Here is a 19,883-nt window from a genome sequence, read left to right as displayed (position 1 = left end):
GCGGTGGGCTCATGTGTGCTTAAATCACATAAACTAAGGCCTGATCCCAACTGCAGCTTCAGAAACACAAGGGAAATCTTGAGGAGCACGAGCTGTCTCTCAGACATGCCGGCATTTGTCTTTCTCTGACTTAGTTCACCGAGCATAATACCCTCTAGGTCCATCCATGTTGTCACAAATGGTAAGATTTCATTCTAGTTTCTGGCCGAGCAATATTTCATTGTACATATGCACCACCTCTTCTTTTCCAGTTGTGTATCAATGGACACCTAGGCTGGTTCCACAGTGGCTGCACCAATCTGCAGTCCCACCAACAGGGCACGAGGGGTCTCTTTTCTCCACATCCTCGCCTCACGTTGTTTGCTGACTTTCTGGTAATAGCCATTCTGACAGGTGTGAGGTGGTGTCTCATTGTGGTTTTTATTTGCGTTTCCCTGATGATTAGTGACGTTGAGCCTCTTTTCATGTTTCTTGGCTGTTTGTCATCTTCGAAGAAATGTCTCTTATGTTCTCTGCCCAGTTTTTGATTGGATTGTTAATTTTGTGTTATTTAGTTGTATGAATTCCTTATATATTTTGGATATCAACCCCTTATTGGATGTATCATTGGTAAATATATTCTCCATTCAGTCGGTTGTGTTTTGTTTTGTTGATGGTTTCCTTCGCTGTGCAGAAGCAAAGACAAATACCATATGATCTTGTTTATATGTGGAATCTAGAAAACAGAAACCAACAAACAGAACAAAACAAAACAAAAGACTCATAGAAACAGAGGTCGAACATGATTGCCATGGGAGGGTGGGGGTTGGGTAAAAAAGTTGAAGGGCACGCTAGTCAATATGATCGTGGTAAGCTTGCATGGTGACAGGTAATTACTAGAATTAGTGGGGTGATCACATTATAAGATATAAAAACATTGATTCACTATATTGTACACTTGAATCTAACACAATATGTATTATAGACCAACTATACTTAAATTTTTTAAAATGGAATTAAAAAAACAAAAGTGTGCGTCAATTCCCTAGAGCACATGCCATGTTGTACCCCCCCAACCCCCTGCAAACCTGGTGCACTCTGGGTATTCCATGTGAGCTAAATGAGTGCACATTTGTGACCATTTTCAGATTTTCCTGAAAGGTCATTAGTTTTCCTGTGTCATGAATAAGACACCAGAAAAATGAAGTGCACATGGGGGACCCTAATGAACCTCTGGGACTGGGGCCCAGGCACAGTTTTTTTTGTGGGGGGAAAATAATCTCCTCAGGTGACTCTAATCCACAGCCAGGGTGGAAATCCACGGCACTAGAATCATGACAAAACAAATGATTCCACCACCTCTTCTTTTCCAGTTGTGTATCAATGGACACCTAGGCTGGTTCCACAGTGGCTGCACCAATCTGCAGTCCCACCAACAGGGCACGAGGGGTCTCTTTTCTCCACATCCTCGCCTCACGTTGTTTGCTGACTTTCTGGTAATAGCCATTCTGACAGGTGTGAGGTGGTGTCTCATTGTGGTTTTTATTTGCGTTTCCCTGATGATTAGTGACGTTGAGCCTCTTTTCATGTTTCTTGGCTGTTTGTCATCTTCGAAGAAATGTCTCTTTCTGTTCTCTGCCCAGTTTTTGATTGGATTGTTAATTTTGTGTTATTTAGTTGTACGAATTCCTTATATATTTTGGATATCAACCCCTTATTGGATGTATCATTGGTAAATATATTCTCCATTCAGTCGGTTGTGTTTTGTTTTGTTGATGGTTTCCTTCGCTGTGCAGAAGCAAAGACAAATACCATATGATCTTGTTTATATGTGGAATCTAGAAAACAGAAACCAACAAACAGAACAAAACAAAACAAAAGACTCATAGAAACAGAGGTCGAACATGATTGCCATGGGAGGGTGGGGGTTGGGTAAAAAAGTTGAAGGGCACGCTAGTCAATATGATCGTGGTAAGCTTGCATGGTGACAGATGATTACTAGAATTAGTGGGGTGATCACATTATAAGATATGAAAACGTTGATTCACTATATTGTACACTTGAATCTAACACAATATGTATTATAGACCAACTATACTTAAATTTTTTAAAATGGAATTAAAAAAACAAAAGTGTGCATCAATTCCCTAGAGCACATGCCATGTTGTACCCCCCCAACCCCCTGCAAACCTGGTGCACTCTGGGTATTCCATGTGAGCTAAATGAGTGCACATTTGTGACCATTTTCAGATTTTCCTGAAAGGTCATTAGTTTTCCTGTGTCATGAATAAGACACCAGAAAAATGAAGTGCACATGGGGGACCCTAATGAACCTCTGGGACTGGGGCCCAGGCACAGTTTTTTTTGTGGGGGGAAAATAATCTCCTCAGGTGACTCTAATCCACAGCCAGGGTGGAAATCCACGGCACTAGAATCATGACAAAACAAATGATTCCACCATCTCTCTTCTTTCTGTCCCTGGCCTCATGTGTATTCCATATCCCAACAAATCTTGTTTCGCGCTGGGTTGATTTTTCATGTGTTCTACCCCCATGGCTGCTTTGGCAGAACCTTTGAAGGAATCACACTGCTTACTGTACCTCAGACCAAAGTGATTTAACAGTACAGCCAAAGCCATCATGAAACTATCCTCCCAGTTTTACATGGGGAATTGATTATACATGGCGCTTAAATCTTTGTGATAAAACTCTTTCATGGGCTCAGACAAGAAAGTGGCTCCTTTTTGTTTGTTTGTTGTTGAGGCAGGAAGCAACCTGGCAGAGCTATACGGTCATTGGTAGTGATCGCGGAAGCCTGGCATAGAGCTGGGATTGAACTCTTAGCTTGCACGGAGGGATGATTTGCACGGCACATGAAATCTTCTTGTGTTCACGCAGGCATCATAGACAGGAACGCGGTTGGAGGCGGTGTAGGTGGAGGCCTTGAGGAATTGCACGTGGTCAGCACAGGAGAACAGAGAGAGAAAGATGACACCCACCAAACAGAATACGGTAACTCAGCCACCATATTTTTTCATAGAATCAGAAAAGATTCCTTGTTGAGCCTCCACTGGGAAATCAGTCGGAGCCACAAATCCGTTGTTTCATGGGGTTCTGCTTGGGCAAACTCCAGGGGAGCCCTGAGGTCGTGGGGGAACTGAGGCCTGAAATACAAGCAGCACAGCACATATTCAGACTTCTCAGCTGGTTGTGGCGAATGGGTTTTGTGGTCTGTCTGTGTCTATTTGCAAACCAACATGTTTAATGTTGAACACTTGTGTTATTTAGTACTGTCCAGACACATTCTCTCTCCTAAGCCTCATCATCCTTCTCTCCGCCCCAGCTAAAAGAAGTGAACTGTCCCTCCGTCCACTTAGAAGCCCTACTCTAAATCAGGCAATCAACTGGTCCTTTGGGCCCTACCTCAAAAACTCTCACAGACTCTGCCACCCTCTCCGTCCTTGCTCTCTGCGCAGCCCAGACACTCAGAATCTTTCAACAGTTTCCTGCAATAGCCTCACAGGCCCGTTTGCCTCCAGTCTCGCCCCACACAGCCATCACTCCACCTCACTCCTACTATGACCTTCCCTGAACACCGGTTTTCTGTTCAGAAACTTTTGGTGGTTTTCCAGTGCTCACTAAATTAAGACAAACTGTGTTAGCATGAAGTACCCAGCCTTTCACTAACTTGTTCCAGTCTCCATTTCTGGCATCATAACCACACTCTCTGCATCTCAAACCAAACACTCCAGTCTGTACAGATGGAAAAATCACTACTTCCTCCAAGTGCCACACGTGTAGTGACATCTGCATGCCTTTAGCAATGCTGTTTCCTTCTTCCGGAATGGCTGCCCCACCATCTTCCCTCTGTGCAGAAATCTCAGACGTTTTTCAAGGCCAGCTGAAGTGCCATCTTCCCTCTTGCTCTCCCCCACCGCCGCGCTTAGCCGATTTAACGCCTGTCCTCACTGTACCTTAAAGACACCTCTGTGACAGACTCAGTTATAGCTATTTGTTTATCCTCGTCCGTGTGCTTCTCGGATGCAAGGATTGCATCTACATTTTGAAACCTCCATGTCAAATTGCTGCTTCATGTTTGATGAAACCAGGAAACTGGAGGGGACCTTTATTTGTTGGGCTGGAAGTCAGGCGCAGCTTCCAGTAGGCCCCTTGGCTTGACTTCCCACATGTTGACTCAGAAGAGTATTCCTATCAGACATCCATCAAACAAGCAACAGGCTGTTTTCCAGGGTTGTTACAAATCCAGCCCAATCGCTTAGACTTTCCACAAGCATAGCATGGTTCAGTAACTGAGGCTCTGGACTGAAGCTTTTCTGGTGAGTACATTGTACTTTTTACTAGGACAAGAAAACAGAAAAGGTTTTTGGAAGATTCTTTTCAAACAGGATCGAAGTCAAAAAGGGTTTCTGGTTAACCATAGCGACCAGGGAGTTCCAAGAACTATGACATGCCTGTCTCTGAATATCACGCTGCACTGAAGGTTTACTGAATGTGAAAGCAGTAAATAATGTGACATATTTCTTAGTAGGCTGTAGTGTTCCAGTTGTGAATCTAAGCAACATTCTGAAACCCACTTCCTGCTCCAAATCCCCACAGCTTAGTTTTACTGTATTAACATGATTCAAGTTATGTGGGATATTAATTCTTTACATGATTTTAACTTATCTTGTCTGCTTTTTATGGGGGGGGGAGAGGCAGTACTGTACTTACGACTTTGAGGATCCCTGTTTCCTGAGATGCACACAGCCATTCTACTTAGATTATGTGTTGTTTTTCTCTGCAAGGGATCATTTATCTTGTTTGGCGGAGGTAGCATTATATGATCAGTTAATTCTAATCTAAATAATCTCAAAACTAGCATTTTGCTTTGACAGCATTCACATGGTAACAACTAAGTGTATTGAAGTGACTTCAACCGGCCTGTTTTCCTTCTCTGAAGCTGTTATCAGTCACTACAGCTTAATCGGCACCTGATGGCCAGCGTGTCAAGTTAGGTGCTCCAAACGGAGCTCGCACAGCAGTGCGGCGGCCACTCAGGGCTGGCACGCTCGTGAACTGGGATCGTGCCAGCCTGCGTCCCCCGGCCAGTAATTCCCGTTACAGAGGTTCCCCTGGGTGCCCGGGCGTCGAATGTGGCTGCAATACAAATCCCACGCAGTTATTTCACTGGGGACGGCGGGAATGGAGGCAAAGCATGAGAACCGAAGTAACTGATACACAAAGAGCCTCCCATCCTTAAGGAAGGCGTTCTCTCACATATCCAGTCTTCTGGAAATGTTTGGAAAGAAGACAGGTTTTGGAATTAGCCAGATGGAATCTGACTCTCCCTTCGGCCATTCCGGAGTGCGTGACCTCAGTAAGTGACTTCCCCTCCGCAGCAGCCATTCCTTCTGTAGTGTTCTAGGATGTGAGCCCTTGCCTCTGAGTTGTCACTGTCTTCAAAAGCAGTTGACTTTTTGGCCTTGCTGTGAGTTACTTGATGAAGATGGTCGCAGAACGCAAGTTCTGATTTGGGGACAGACATCTGGGCATTATGGAGTCGGGTGACAACTTGAAGCCCCAGAGAACACTATAGGGCAGCCTGGGAATGGTGGTGGGAGGCGGCTCGAAGGGACGTGAAGGGTGACTGGAGAAGGGTGCCGACTTGGTGCTTCTGACGGGACACTTCCTTGTAGGTCGTGTCGCTGGGTGGAGGCGGAAGACGGTCAGTAAGCTGGGGTACTGTCCATCAGCCTCCCCCTTCTCCAGATTGGTCCAGTCTTCTTGTTCCAGGTTTTACCTTTCTTCCAATGCAGGGAGAAGGGGATGGAAGAGGAGAGCAAGTCTTTCCTTGCATCTTTGGTTTCCCCATTTGATCTGTATGGTGCCTTCTGGTGCACGAGGCACAGAGGCGTCCCCATTTCTCTGACAATCGCTGGGGTAAAGCTAGGGTGCAGGACTGAGGACACCGTGTAGGAAAAGCACACGTGCTCACACTATGACCTTTTTTGTTAGCTTAAGCCTCGAGAAGAGACACAGGAGTGTTTTTTGGAGCTCATGTGTGTATCTGATTCTAAACTTTCTCTGCTCAAAGCAATTTGCAGCCATAGCTTTTTGTCTGCTCTCACATTTCTTTATTACTCTTCACAGGATTGAAAGATAGTTGTCTATTTCTATTCCTTTAGTAGTTACCTTTGAAAATTTTATACACACTTCACAGTCTGAAGTTGATGAATTTTACCATCCTGAATCACACAAGTATCTTAGGGTGCTTTACCTCCACTGGCCACTGCGTCCAGCTCACATACTACTGGGACACACATTTTAAGTGTTTTCCAATTTCTGTTTTTAACCTCACAGATTGTGTCACTACTATTATGCACTTAATGTGTATCCGTGTGTTTAAGTTCTTCCATATGCTTACCATTTTGTTCACTTACCAGATGTTTCAATTCAGACTTTCTGGGATTGTCCCATTTTTCCTGAAGTACATCCTTTATATGTGACTTTACCAACATTTTTGCTGATAAACATTCTCAATTTCTGTCCATCTGAAAGTCCCCTAATTTCGCCTCATTTGTAGAAGTTAATTTCACTGGATTTGTAATTGTCAACCTATATGGTAGCTCAATTGGTAAGTTTTTGAAGAACCTCCATAGTGTTTTTCATAATGGCTGCACCAATTTACATTCCCACCAATGGCACGCTATAAGACCGTTTCCTTTTCTCCACATCCTGGCCAACACTTCTCTCTTGTCTTTTTGGTAAAAGCCGTCTTAACAGGTGTGAGGTGATATGTCATTGTGGCTTTGATTTGCATTTCCCTGATGACTGGTGACGTTGAGCATCGCAACTTTCTTCTGTATTTTCCTCTAGCCTACTTTGACTGACACCAGGGCTTGGAAAACTAAATCTGGCTCACCGTCAGTTTTTGGATGTCCTGTGAGTTAAGAATGGTTTTCACACTTTTAAATGGTTGGAACAGCAAAACATAAACAAAAAGAAAAGGGGAATATGGTGTGATACATGAAAATTACAGGATGTTTCTATTTCAGTGTCTGTAAATAAAGTTTTATTGGGACGCAGTCTCATGCATTCATTCACACGCTGTCTCCGGCTGCTTTTGTGCTATAACTTCACAGCTGAGTAGCTGCAGCAGAGACTGGTCTTCAGAGCCTAAGATATTTCCTGTCTGGCTCTTTACAGAAGACATCTGCCAGCCCCTACCTTGACCCTCTCTTTTTTCATCTCTGTCGCACCTGTCGTGATCAATTTTGGTTCCACTCCCAGCAATTTCTCCTCGGTGTGGGAGCTTAGCCTACAAAGGACTCAGGTGGGTCAGCTTTGAGAAGTCATAGGATACAGACTGATTCAGGAAGCTTCCATCTCTCTCATAGTGAGTTCCTGGCACTCACATGCTACTGTGTTTCCCCCAAAATAAGACCGGATCTTATATTAATTTTTGCTCCAAAAGACACATTAGCGCTTATGTTCAGGGGATGTCATCCTGAAAAATCATGCTAGGGCTTATTTTCCAGTTAGGTCTTATTTTTGGGGAAACATGCTATTATTGGACAGAGAAAACTAGGTGCTGCTCTCAAATTGGCCCTGCTCTGCTTTCTAAAATGAACTCATGGATTCTACTGTTCTCAGGTCATCGGCTGCTGCCTCCTCACCTCCTCCCCCTTCCTCCTGTGTGGACACTGGTGCCACACAGCTCCTGTGGCTGATGGTGACTTGTCCCCACTGCTTGTATTTTAGAATTCATGAGGATACCTTGGTTTGGTTTTGCTATCTGAAAAACCTATTTTTAGGTGGGGATTCAGAAAGATTTAAACACTGTTAAAAAAATAGTTTTTAAGTTCTTTTTGGTTCTTTTTCAACTCCATCTGATCATTTTGGGGCATTTCTTCCCCTTTTTCTTGTCTTTATGTCTTTCTTTTAACATGCTGAACATTCTTGTTTTATAATCTACGTCTGATGATTCAGTATCTGACGTTGGTTGGTCTGGTCCTGTTGTTTGCTTTTTCTAAGGATGGTCATGATGGTTTATTAGGAAGTCTGTGTGTGCCTTCAAACTTACGGTCATGATTGCTTTCTCTGCGAGTATTACCAGAAGCCCAGGTTCAGGGACATTCTTCCCGGAAGATATGTGCTGCTTCTTCCAGGGGCCTAAGGATGCTGCTGATAAAGACAGACTCCCTTGTTGTTTGGCTTTATGGGGAAGTCATCCTTTCCCCGTTCCTGGCAGCACAAGCCTCCCCGGCCCCAGGCTTATCAGAGGTGCTCTCCACCCCAGTTCTCCCTTACCGCTCACCCCTACGCACATGCATGAGGCTCTAGGTCAGTGGGGTCTTCCCAGCCTCATATCGACCACCTCTCCACTCTATTTCCAGCCCGAGAGTTTGTGGGTTTATCATCGTTCAAAAGGAAATGCTCCATATTTCATTCTGCATTTTCGGATGTCCCTTAGCTTGCTCATCGTCTTGCTGAGAATGGAAGTCACTTATTTACTTGCTTGGGTCACACCAATGGCTAGGTTTAGAAACCTGACGACTACTTTTTAGAATATGTGGCATGTCTTTCTGACAAACGTCTTCGGCAACAAGAACGTGGCTTCTTTCTATTCGCCGGACTGCATACCCTTTGACGGCTAAAGCGCTCTGGGACGGTTTCCCCTTGTGGGTATGGATCCATCCCTGCTGACGCGGCGCTCTTCCTGAGACTTCTAACACCAGATACCTGCGTCCAGAGACTCCCCCTCACTCGGCTCGGTCTTCTTGCTTAACCTGCACAGCTGCTCCATCAGCAGCTTCTAGCAACTGCCTTTCCTCCATAGCCGCCAAGCCCAGCTCCTCCTTCCATGTCCGTGGGCATGTCCCACACTGGTCACAGGAGCCTCTCGGAACCAGCTGATGCTCACATCTGGCCTGGGCTCTTCTGTCGCATTTCCTCTTACTGGCCCCTGTCACTCAAAGCTCCAGATTGCCTGGAGCCCAGCGGCACCCCCACTCCTCCACGCCCCTTCCTTGCTGTGTGTTCCCCTCTGTGAGTGCCTCGGCCTAAAACATAGCCGTGTCAGTTTCTCCTGGACGCATTTCTTACACCCAGTCCCTTTCCCTGCAGAACTAATCCCCACTTCCTCTGAGTTGTCACTTTCTCCCGACTCTGTTGAGCTCATCACACGCGGTGCACTTTGTTTTCCAACCTGACTCCCTTCAAGGCTGTCGGGCTCTGAGGGCAGCTGCTCTGCCGTTATCTCTGGTCCCTGGAGCCGGTACCATCTACCGTGTTCCCCGAAAATAAGACCTAGCCAGACAATCAGCTCTAATGCGTCTTTTGGAGCAAAAATTAACATAAGATCTGGTCTTACATAAGACCCGGTTTTAGCTGATTGTCCGGCTAGGTCTTATTTTCGGGGAAACACGGTATGTCTGATGTAGACAGGTTCTCAAACATGTCTCTGAATTTGGGCTCCTCATGTTCGGATGTGCGCTAGAAGGTGGATGGTGGTTGGGAACGCACAGTGGGGACACACTGTGATGCGAGGTGGGGAAGGGCAGGTGTAGATAGCCTGCAAGTGGATGAAGCCGCAAAATCCTTGCCTGGAACAAGAGCAGGGAGATTCCCACATCATAAAATAGTATCCCTTTGCTTTTGGCGACAGGCTAACTGCACTTGGGGCCATCAAAACTGAGGACCATAGGGAACATTTTACCCAACTCCTTTGTTCCTTCAGCACAGGAAGTGAGCCCTTAACCCCTGGAGCCCAGATATGTCACCCGTCAAAGTCTAATTTGGGCTCAAAGGATTTTATAAGGTGGCCCCAGAATCCAATAAATCATAGAAGGAAGGGGTGGTAGGGTGGGAACTGCTCAAGAAGAGCAAAATGCCAGAGTTCAAAATAACTGAATTCCTCTGTCAGGCTCTGACCGCGCCGGAGGGCCACCTCTGCGGCCAGAGATGAGGTGACAGGCTTTCATCACCCTCCTAAGCGAGGCCGCCTTGAGCTTTCTGCCTCCTACTGTGCCACCGGTCCCATCCCCACATAATGTCCCCAGTTCTGTTCTTGGAACGAAACTTGTGACATCCTGAGTCCCAGCCCCCTCCCTGCCCTCTGCCGTCAGCAGCTCTGTGCACTCAGGACAAAGAGTCTCTCCCTTTTCTCTGACCAATCCCTGATAACTTAATGAGCGGGTTCCATGTCACTGGCTGAGGACATTCTCTGGCTGACAGCTGGCTCTTCGTGCCAAGCCTTGGGTCTGGCAGGTCTCTCTGCCTCTCCCACGAACCCCGGGCCCCTGACAAGCTGACAGAACTGCAGCTAATGTGCCTCATTCCTGCGTCCACGTTGATGGACGGACAGACAGAAGGACGATGCTGGGTGAGCCCCAGGATGGGTTTCCTCCCGGCAACTCCTCTCCCTAGTTTTGGCTGAGATTTCATCTGCTGGCTTGCAGGAGGGGATACAAAACATTTTTCAGTCTTCTTTGGAATATTCAAGATGGAAAACTATGCATTCCCACAGATAAGCTGTAAATCCAAACATTAAAAAAAATTGAAACCAGATTAATAGAGATGACTGGGGCCAGTATCTCAGAGTTCAAGGTGGAGCTTAGGACTTGGTAGGTCCCAGGGCTTTGGGAAACCAGTAACGCAGAAACTGGGAACGTACAGCAAACCAAATACTAGATTAGCCTGAAGAATCTTTGCCTGTGCTTCTTTAGCTCCAGCTCACTGACTTTAGTAATTATCTCAGTTAACTGCTCAAATATTTGGGGACAAAGGCGATCATTTGTTTTTCTGGCACAAAAAATAGATTCTATAATTTTCAGTATATTTAAAGATGAAGCAATATTGAGAACAAGGGATGTGAATGTTTCATTACTACCACAGATCACTTTAAAATATATGAGGTGTGGTTAAAGTATACGGTAAATGTTTAAATAGAAAATCATTACAGTAAAAGACACATTGCCATTAATCCACCTCAAAATACTCCCCCTTGCTTCGAACACACTTATCCCATCATCCTTGCCACTTCCTGAAGCAGCTCTGGAAGTTCCTCTTTCATGAGTATCTTTACCTCAGCCTCTATCATAATGCTATGTGTCACACATCGCTTCTGGTATAAGGCAATCTCTATCAAATAAAAACATTACGGTGTGTCCGCATCCACCTTATTCACTGGATCTGGTACCGATCGACTTCTGGCTCTTCCCCAAAGCCAAAATGATTCAGGACATGGAGGCAGCCATGACAGCACAACTAAAGACACTCATGAAAGAGGACTCAGAACTGCTTCAGACAGTGGCAAGAATGATGGGATAGGTGTGATTGAAGCGAGGGGGAGTATTTTGAGGGCAATTCATGGCAGTGTCTTTACTATAATACATTTTTTTAAATTTAAACATTCACCGGATTGTTTGATTACACCTCGTACATTTTGGCCTTACATTATGGTCCATAAAGTTAAATAATGACTAAACACACGAAAGAATTGTAAGTAAAAAGTGTCTTTCTCTCTCTTTGTTGTTTCGACGGTTTGGAGCAAAGCCCGTTTGCATGTGTTCCGTAACCTGCACTGCGAGTTCCTCTCAGTTGCTAGATGCACGTGCTGGGGTACACACGCTCCCCGATAATGCAGACCGGCTGCACTTGCCACCCGGCTCCTGCAGAAAGGCTCTCTCATCTCGCCTGACCTGTAGGTAGTGCTCTCAGGCATCACACATGTATTATTGTGACCAGTGACAAAGATTCTTCGCTTAGTCACTCTCCTGAACCTTACGCCCATCTGTGTACCTTCCTGTAAAATCCAGTTTTAGCAAGAATCCTGACGTCAGTTGACCCAGAGTCCCACCCTTGACGCGAATCATCTCCTGTATGTGACCCCAGCATCCTCAGGTGAGGTCGGGGCACCTGGCCCGCCTTCCGCAGGAATCCTGCTGGGTCAGGGTAGCCAGAACCCCCCTCACCCCTGATGGTTCCTCTTAGTGATTTTCCATCCACGGGCCTCCCCGCTCCTTCACTATAAATTCCAGCTCCCCAGGCTGAGTTTGGAGTTGAGCCCCATCTCTCCCCCACTGCAAGACCCCGTTGCAGTGGTCCCCACACCTATGGGCCCCCCCTTGAAGAAAGCCTGCTGTAGCAAATGTCATGAATACATACTTATTTTTTTCTCTAACACTATTGCCAGTTGAAGGCACTGCAGCTGTAAAAATCCAAATGCCTTGTTCAGGGTTCCAGGGCTGGGTGCCACTGAGACGGGTGACCAGTAAGTCCATCTTAGATTTAGTGTAAGGAAAAAGGTGGCAGTGACGTAGGCAAAAGAATGGCCCCTGGCCTGTGACTGTGTCACCTTACATGGTGAGAGGGGACCAAGGGCGCAGATGGAAAGGTTGCTACTCAGCTGGTGTTAAAATAAAGAGATTATCCTGGATCTTCTGGGTGGGCCCAAGGTAATCAATGTCATCACAAGGGTCCTGACGTGGGGAAGAGGGAGCAGCACAGTCGGTGTCAGAAGGAAGAGATGTGATAGCCTGTGATGCTGCTGGCTTTACAGGTGGGGGAGCATCCACTGCCAAGGCAGGCAGGTGCCTCCAGGAGCTGGGAAAGGCCAGGCAAGGAATCCCCGCTGCAGTCTGGGCAGGATGCCCACACCTTGATGTGAAGCCTATGAAACCCATTCTGACCTCCAGAAAGGAAGGGAGAAATGTGGGGAGGGATGGTGGATGAGAAGGCCAAGGAATTGAGTTGGATGTGGAGAAATAGAGAACAGAGAGATGTGAAGAAGGGAAGAATGACCGGGCTGTGAGCAGGCAGCAGAGGGATGACGGGTTGACTGGATCTTCATTTTCAGTTTGCAAAGAACTTTATGAGCAGAGCAACCTGACCCCGAGGGCTTCTGAGGAGGTGTTAACACCGCCATTTTAGAGATGAGGAAACTGAGGCTTCGGGTGATTACATAACTCAGCAAAAGAAACTTGGACTGACATGTATGCCAAGAAACAGATCACCAAAATTCAGCATGCAAACCGCTATGCAAATAAGGCTTTGATTGCAATTGGTTTTGAAGAGGTAGGTGCCTGAATTTTTCTTTTCAAAAATATTAGTAATATTACCAAAAAACATTGTAACACAAACAAAATCAAATACAAAAATTAATCATGGTCCAGCTGCCCCACCCACTCAAATCATGACTCTGTCACCTTCCTATAGTTTCGCTAATCGTGCGTAATTTTGTATGGTTCTGACTGCAGTATAAATATAATTTTGTATCTTTTTACTTCATATTATAAAAATTTCCTACACTGTGTCAGTCTTCATGATTATAATTTGTAACGCTGCCTGGTATTTCCTCAGACTAATGTGTAATAACCTGCTAAATTATTTCCATACTATTGGACATTTGATTGTTCCCAGTTATACACTTTTCAATATGAATAACGCTGCAATGAGCATCTTTAGGTACTTGTCACTTTTCTTTCTAAAGAACATTTTCTTAAGATTAATGACTGGGATTGAAGATACGGATGTTCTGATGATTCCATGTTTCATACTGTTGTGGTTGGAAAAGATACTTGATATAACTTCAATCTTCCTAAAGTTATTAAGGCTTGTTTTGCGGCCTAACATATGATCTAACCTGGAGAATGTTCCATGTTTGCTGGAGAAGAATGCATTTTCTGCTGCTTTTGGAAAGGATGTTCTGTAAATGTTAAGTCCATCTCTACAAATGTGTCATTTGAGGTGGATTTTTTTTGTATTGGTTTTCTGTCTGGATGATGTATCCCTTGACGATTACATTGAATCTATAGATCAACTTGAGGAGAATTGTCATCGTACCAATACCGTCTTCCAAAACATGAACTTGGTATATTTCTCTATTTATTTAGATCTTTAATTTCTCTCAGCAATGTTTGGTAGGTTTCAGTATGCAGGCCTTATATTTTTGTTAAATTTATTCCTATGTAGCTTATTTTTAGATGCCATTGTAAATGGAATTGTATTCTTAATTTCCTTTTCAAATTGTTTATTGATAGTATATAGAAATACAATTAACTTAGCTTGCTATATTGATTTTGTACCCTGTAATCTTGCTAAAGTTGCTTATTCTAATGTTTTCTTTGGTGCCTTATAATTTTTACAGATAGTATCATGCGATCTGAGAACAGTGTTACTTCTTCATTTCTAATCTGTATGCCTTTAATTTCTTCTTGCCATCTTCTCTGCATAGAATTTTCAATACAATGTTATTAGAAATGGTCAAAGTCACATACCTTTGAAAATTAAAAAACAACCGGCTTCTGAAACACTTTTGGCCCTTTGCGTTTTGCGTAAGGAACTGCAGGCCTGTAGTAACTTTCAGGGTCAGTGGGAGGATTCAGCGAGGTCCCACGTATAAAATGCTCAGCGTGTTGTTTGGCACAAATCAGTGTCCTCATCAAATGTTCGCTTTCAGAAAGAGAATCTGGCGTGGCCACTGGCAGGCCAGCTGCACGGCCCAGACCTCAGCCCCGAGGAGGGTGGACAGATGCTTGGTGGCACTCGACAGCAGATGTATGGATGGGGGATGGGAAGTTCTTTGTGGTTTGTCCTCAGCATGACTCAGCACAGTTTTGGTCAGTCTCCTCAGGAATTGTTGGTGTCGGGGGGAGCTCTGCTGGAGTCCCTGAGCTTCGCAGTGGCCAGGCCCGGGCTGCTTGGGGACTACAGTGAATGAGCGTGTGTCACGTGACAGGAAGGGCCTGAGGTCCAGCTGTTGTTGTGGCCTGGGCACTGTGAGGGCATTATTTGTGTTGCACATTATTTTTAAACCAAGAGAACACCCTTCATTATTTCCATGTGTACTGCTACCTCTTTTCTTAAAGGTTAATTCTAGAGGTGGATCCATTATACTAGCTGAGAGACTGAAATTTGAGGTAGGAATCACAGCTGAGATTAGTCACAACGTGGAGAGTGGACAGTAGCGGGACAGCATCTTAGTGGCACCTTCAGACTCTTCAGGATTTAGCATGATGGACAGGCATGTGTGTGATTCAGTCCCACGGCGGTTTCCTCCAGGGGACAGCTAGCATCCATGTGCACAGTGGATGCTGACACTTCTTGTGGGGGATGCTTTCCCCACCATACACTCAGCTTGGAGAAGAAGGCTGCTCCGTGGCACCAATTACACCGCACAACGCTCCTCATCAGTCACTGTGTGAGGAATCTCAGGTACATAGAAAGTATCCTCAATAACAGATCAGCGTCCTTCTGACCGAGCACATGACACGGGATAAAGATCTTAGAGTCTAACCAAGAAGCTTAGGGGGTTCTTTGGTTTTTCTCAGGAATAAAACGACTGAAATTAATTCTCCCTCTTTATTTAACAAGTGAATGATGAAGGTTCTGTGACCTTTTGATTACAATCATTACCAAGACATGAAGACAGGCATTATACAGAAAAGGCCCTGACAGCGTGAGTCAGCACATGTCTGAACCACACGTTCCGTCATCAGAAAGGCACACAAAGGGCTTTCGTTACATAAAACCCACAACACTCAGGCGAACATATGATGATATAAAGAGGCATCCTGTCTGGGTCAGTTCCTGCTCTTCACAAGTTTGTCACTTGAATGTCCAAAGAGAACTTTGGGGCTGCTTGAGTGGCATCTCCGTCATTGCTGTAACAGGTAGTTCTCAGGGGCACAGACCTTGTGCTGAGTGACTGAATCTAGAGAAAGAGAAAGCAGTTTGACATTTGTAATGGCCGGCCTCACAGGAAATTAATCACCTTTTTATATCCACACAACATCATCTTTTAAAATCTTAAATGGTGTAGAGCTGCACTGTGCATATGTCCACACGTGGCTGTTTAAAATAAAATAACATACAATGAAATAAGGAAGTCAGTTCCTCAGTCACACTGGCCACATCTCAAATGCTCAGCTGCCACACGTCCTGTTAGATACGGCACACGGAGGGCATTCGCGCCACAGCAGGACACTCTGTCAGGACGGCAAGGCCGCCTGAACGCCAAGCTCCATCAGCTGCCGTAAGTGCGTTCCAGTACAAGGCAGGGCATCAACAGCACATACGTACGTTTTAGTTGCGACACCGACCATGCATCCTAGGCCGTGTACTTTACCTGCCGCGCTGAGTATTTTGTAAAGGATACCAAGTAGGTAAGCACACTCCCTAGAATGCGGGTCTTCATAGCTCAGCTGAAGAGGCTGGATTGCTGAGCTTTAAAGTCCTGTGAGTTTGAAACGAGTATTCTGTGCAAGTCACAAGGAGCCGCCCAGTCCAGGAAAAGCTACAGGTGCGGGTGAACAGGACGGCATAGGTGTGCCCTGCCGCTTGGGCTGAAAGCAAACCCTTTATTCTCTCCTTAACACCAGAAAGTTTACTGCTCCCAAACCTACCTCTACTGTTAGAAAGAAGGAGAAATGCAGTAAACGGCCGGCACTGACTTACGAATTACATTAAGCTTATTGATGATGACTATTACCCAGAGGGATGGACAAACTCTATTTGAGGGACCTTAAGAAGTCACGATGATGGGTGTTGCAGGATGGAAAGCTATGATGGGTGTAAGCCACAAAGAAGAAGAAAATGGTATATTCAATGAGTATGGGGGGAAAAGGCTCCTCTTAGTGGCAGCTCAAGACGGAGTCCCAGAATTAACTGTAACCTTCCCAACGCAAATGTCCTTCCACACAGGTCTGAGCTGGAGAGCTGTGTTCAGAAGGCAGGACGCTAATATTTGTTGTGTATATGTTATATATCCTACATAAGTGTAATAATACATGCAATAGAAGGTTAGAAATTATTATTAATACTGTGCATACAACGTAATTCTCTCCATGACACAGTGAAGTAGGTTATCATGACTTACATGTTAGTATTAGTCCTTTATATGTGGTAAGTGTTGTACACATTTTTTCTGTCACTGGCCTTTTAATTTTTCTTATGCAAATTTCTGCCATGAAAAACTTTTAATTTATTTATGTATTCAAATTATGTCAATCTTTTATTGCATCTGGATTTTGAATTATTGGTAGAAAGCCTTTTTCCACACCCGGTTATAGAGTAATCCAGCCATATTTCCTTCCAGATTGGAAAAATTCTGTGAATTCAATTTTGACATTTAGATTTCTGACAGGATGTCATTTTTGAAAGCCAGAAAAGGCTGCAAAAAGGATGATGCTTTTCCCTAATTAATCTAAAAGCCTAAAACAATCCTAAAATTCCAGATGTTTCTTAAAAAAATTGAGAGGCTTATTCTGAAGTTTATATGCAAGAAAAAAAATGCACGGAAGACAACTTTGAGAAAAAGGAATATGAGAGAGACAGTGACATATCAGATACCAAAACATCCTGTATCATTACAGTAGTCAAACGGTACGTATTCGCACAGAACAGATAAACAGACCATGGGGGAGAACAGCGCCCAGACCCGCCCATGCTCACAGGGGAAATAAGAGATGACTCCGGGCGTAAAAGCCAGTGCAGAAGACATGTGGTGAAGCAGATGGCATGGTCCCTTCAATGCACACAGTACATAACTTAAGCTGGATTAAAGCTCTACATATTAACAAAACTATGCAAGTATTAATAGGAGAGAGAGGAGTCCATGTTTAATGCTCAGGGCACAGGGAAAACCTTCCTAAGTGAACACCAAATTTAGGTGTCCTGGAGGAACAGATGTATTTGATTCCACAAAGAATAATAACTAAAATGTAAAGCCTCTATAACATGGAAAACCCCAAAGGCAAAGTGAGAGATAAGAGACAGATTGAGAAAATTTTACATTTATAACAAGATTAGAGTTGAGACTAGAAATACTGTTGTAAAAGAATGTGAAAAAGCATTTAAGTATCCCAATTTAAAAATAGACAAGGGACAGGACAGGCAATTCCCGAAATATAAATCCCTCTACAATGTTCGTACTTAGTAATTAGGGAAGTACAAATTAATAAGTCATCAGATCACCAAATATTAAAAATGTGGATAACGTCAGTACTGGTGAGGGTGTGGGAAAATGGCAGCAGCTGTGCATATCAGAATTTAAAGCACACATACCCTAGGGTACAGTAGTTCCACTTCTATGAATCTATTTTACAGAAACACACCTGGGATTGAGCACAATCTCTTAAAATTGAATTCAAATTGCCCCAATTGGAATCCGCACAGATACAGTTTATCACAGTTAGAAACGGTAGAACCAGCGCCAGGAGTCTAATGATAAAAACTGTGTCAATTAGTTACAGTAGCACCAATGGTTAAAAAGACAAAGATTCCGAGACACACTTCAATAAAAACTCAGGGAACAACGGGAGATCCTCCATTTACGAGAGGCAAACCCTCAAACGAGACGTGTTTATGTACACTTATTTATGTAAGACACACTTCCCTCTTCGCTGTAGTTACTTTAAGGAACAGCAGTATGACGTTGGGACTCGACGTAGTTCTCTACTGTTTGCATTCCTTGAGCATGAAATTAAGTGTCACTCCACATATCCATGCACCCATGTATCTGTTCATTCCTTCGTTAGTTCATTCACTCACTCACTCACTCACTGTGCTGGGGAAAACGTTGACTGGAGAAGGATCAGGTTTTCCACGTAGATAACATCAAACAAGCCTGAACGTAACCTCACAGCGAGGTCCGTGCCCGGCCCTCGCACCTCACCTGTGTGCTCAGAGCACGGACGGGGGAGCAGTGGGCTGAGCTCCACGCGGTGTGTGAACACGCATGTGCTCAGCAGACTGGGAGTCAGGGACGAGCGTGGCTGCAGAGTCATGGCTGGCAGCCAGCACAGCCACGACCGGGGAGCCCCTCACGGCCCCACGTTCCCAACTGTAAATACACACACATGGAAGATGATTTCCGTCCAAGTTCATCTGGCATCCGAAGACAGCCACATCCCCAAATTCCAATGTCACATCATGTGAATAATCCTCAAACACCCCATAAAATGTGACCAGAGGACAGACGTTAGAGCCGTGCCAGTCCCAGCCAGCGGAAAGAGGCAGATAGTACATGAGCAGCTCCCACAGAATTTGAACTGAAAAAAAAAAAGGCTTTGTTTTGTTTGTTTTTAACAAGGCTGTGGAGCAGGTCTTGGCACACATTTATGCACAAGTTAAGGTTTACTGGCCACGCTGCTATGTGGTCTTCTGGTTAGGACTGCAACCAACACGCTGCCACACTGGTTTTTTATAGTGCAACGGGCAAGTCACGTTATTGAACAAAACCCCCAGCTGCAACAGCCAACGCTGGCTCACGTGTGCAGGTCAGGACCCCACTGGGAGCGTCGTCTCAGCTCATCAGAATCAGCTAAGACTCAGGGCTGGGAGAGACTCCAGAGCCAGGCAGCCAAAGGACCACCTCTACTCTCTGTAGAATGAGGGTCCCCAGCGCCTGGGACACTTACAAGAAGCAGAGCCGTTTCCTCCACTTACGATCCTTGGGGGCCTTGCACTCATTCTTGGGACAAAACCACTTCTTCCCATTGTCTGAGGCCTGGAGGGGGCCAGTCGCTCGCTGCTTCTGTGGCTTCACCTCCTGTCACTCTGGCCCCTCTCACTGGGTTTCAGCCACTCTGGACTTCCTGTTTCTCCTCGCTGCTCACCCTTGGCCCTGACTGTCTCCTGTGCCTGGAAGGTCAGTGCCTTCGATCTACACAAGCCCATCCTTCTGGTCATCATTTGGGTCTTAGCTCCTCGGCCTGGTAACCTCCGTTCCCATTTCTGTCTCTATGAATCTGTCTGTTTTAGGCAACTCATATAAGTGGAATCATACACTATTTGTCCTTTTGTGACTGGCTGATTTCACTTACTGCAATGTTTTCAAGGTTCATCTACGTTGATGCATGTATCAGAATAGCATTCCTTTTGATGGCTGAATAATATTCCATT

General features: G+C 45.0%; 1 protein-coding gene across 7 annotated transcripts in view; it reads right to left on the bottom strand.

Moving 5' to 3' along the window:
- The window catches only part of MCPH1 (microcephalin 1), a 254,860-nt gene that overhangs the window by 23,674 nt on the left and 211,303 nt on the right, over nucleotides 1-19,883 (bottom strand). For 4 of the 7 annotated variants that reach the window (XM_019717760.2, XM_074329293.1, XM_019717759.2 and 1 more), the window contains one exon: nucleotides 15,328-15,693. The exons of the other annotated variants lie outside the window; for them this stretch is intronic. In XM_019717760.2, coding sequence (XP_019573319.2) covers nucleotides 15,638-15,693 — 56 coding nt within the window. In that variant the 3' untranslated portion in view covers nucleotides 15,328-15,637. Of the gene's footprint in view, nucleotides 1-15,327; nucleotides 15,694-19,883 lie in introns of those variants that run through there. 7 annotated transcript variants of the gene reach the window in all.

The sequence above is a fragment of the Rhinolophus sinicus genome, linkage group LG04 (genome assembly GCF_036562045.2).
Source record: "Rhinolophus sinicus isolate RSC01 linkage group LG04, ASM3656204v1, whole genome shotgun sequence".
Taxonomy (NCBI): Eukaryota; Metazoa; Chordata; class Mammalia; order Chiroptera; family Rhinolophidae; genus Rhinolophus; species Rhinolophus sinicus.
The sequence above is the reverse complement of the archived record's forward strand: the minus strand, read 5'-3'. Positions and strand labels throughout refer to the sequence as shown.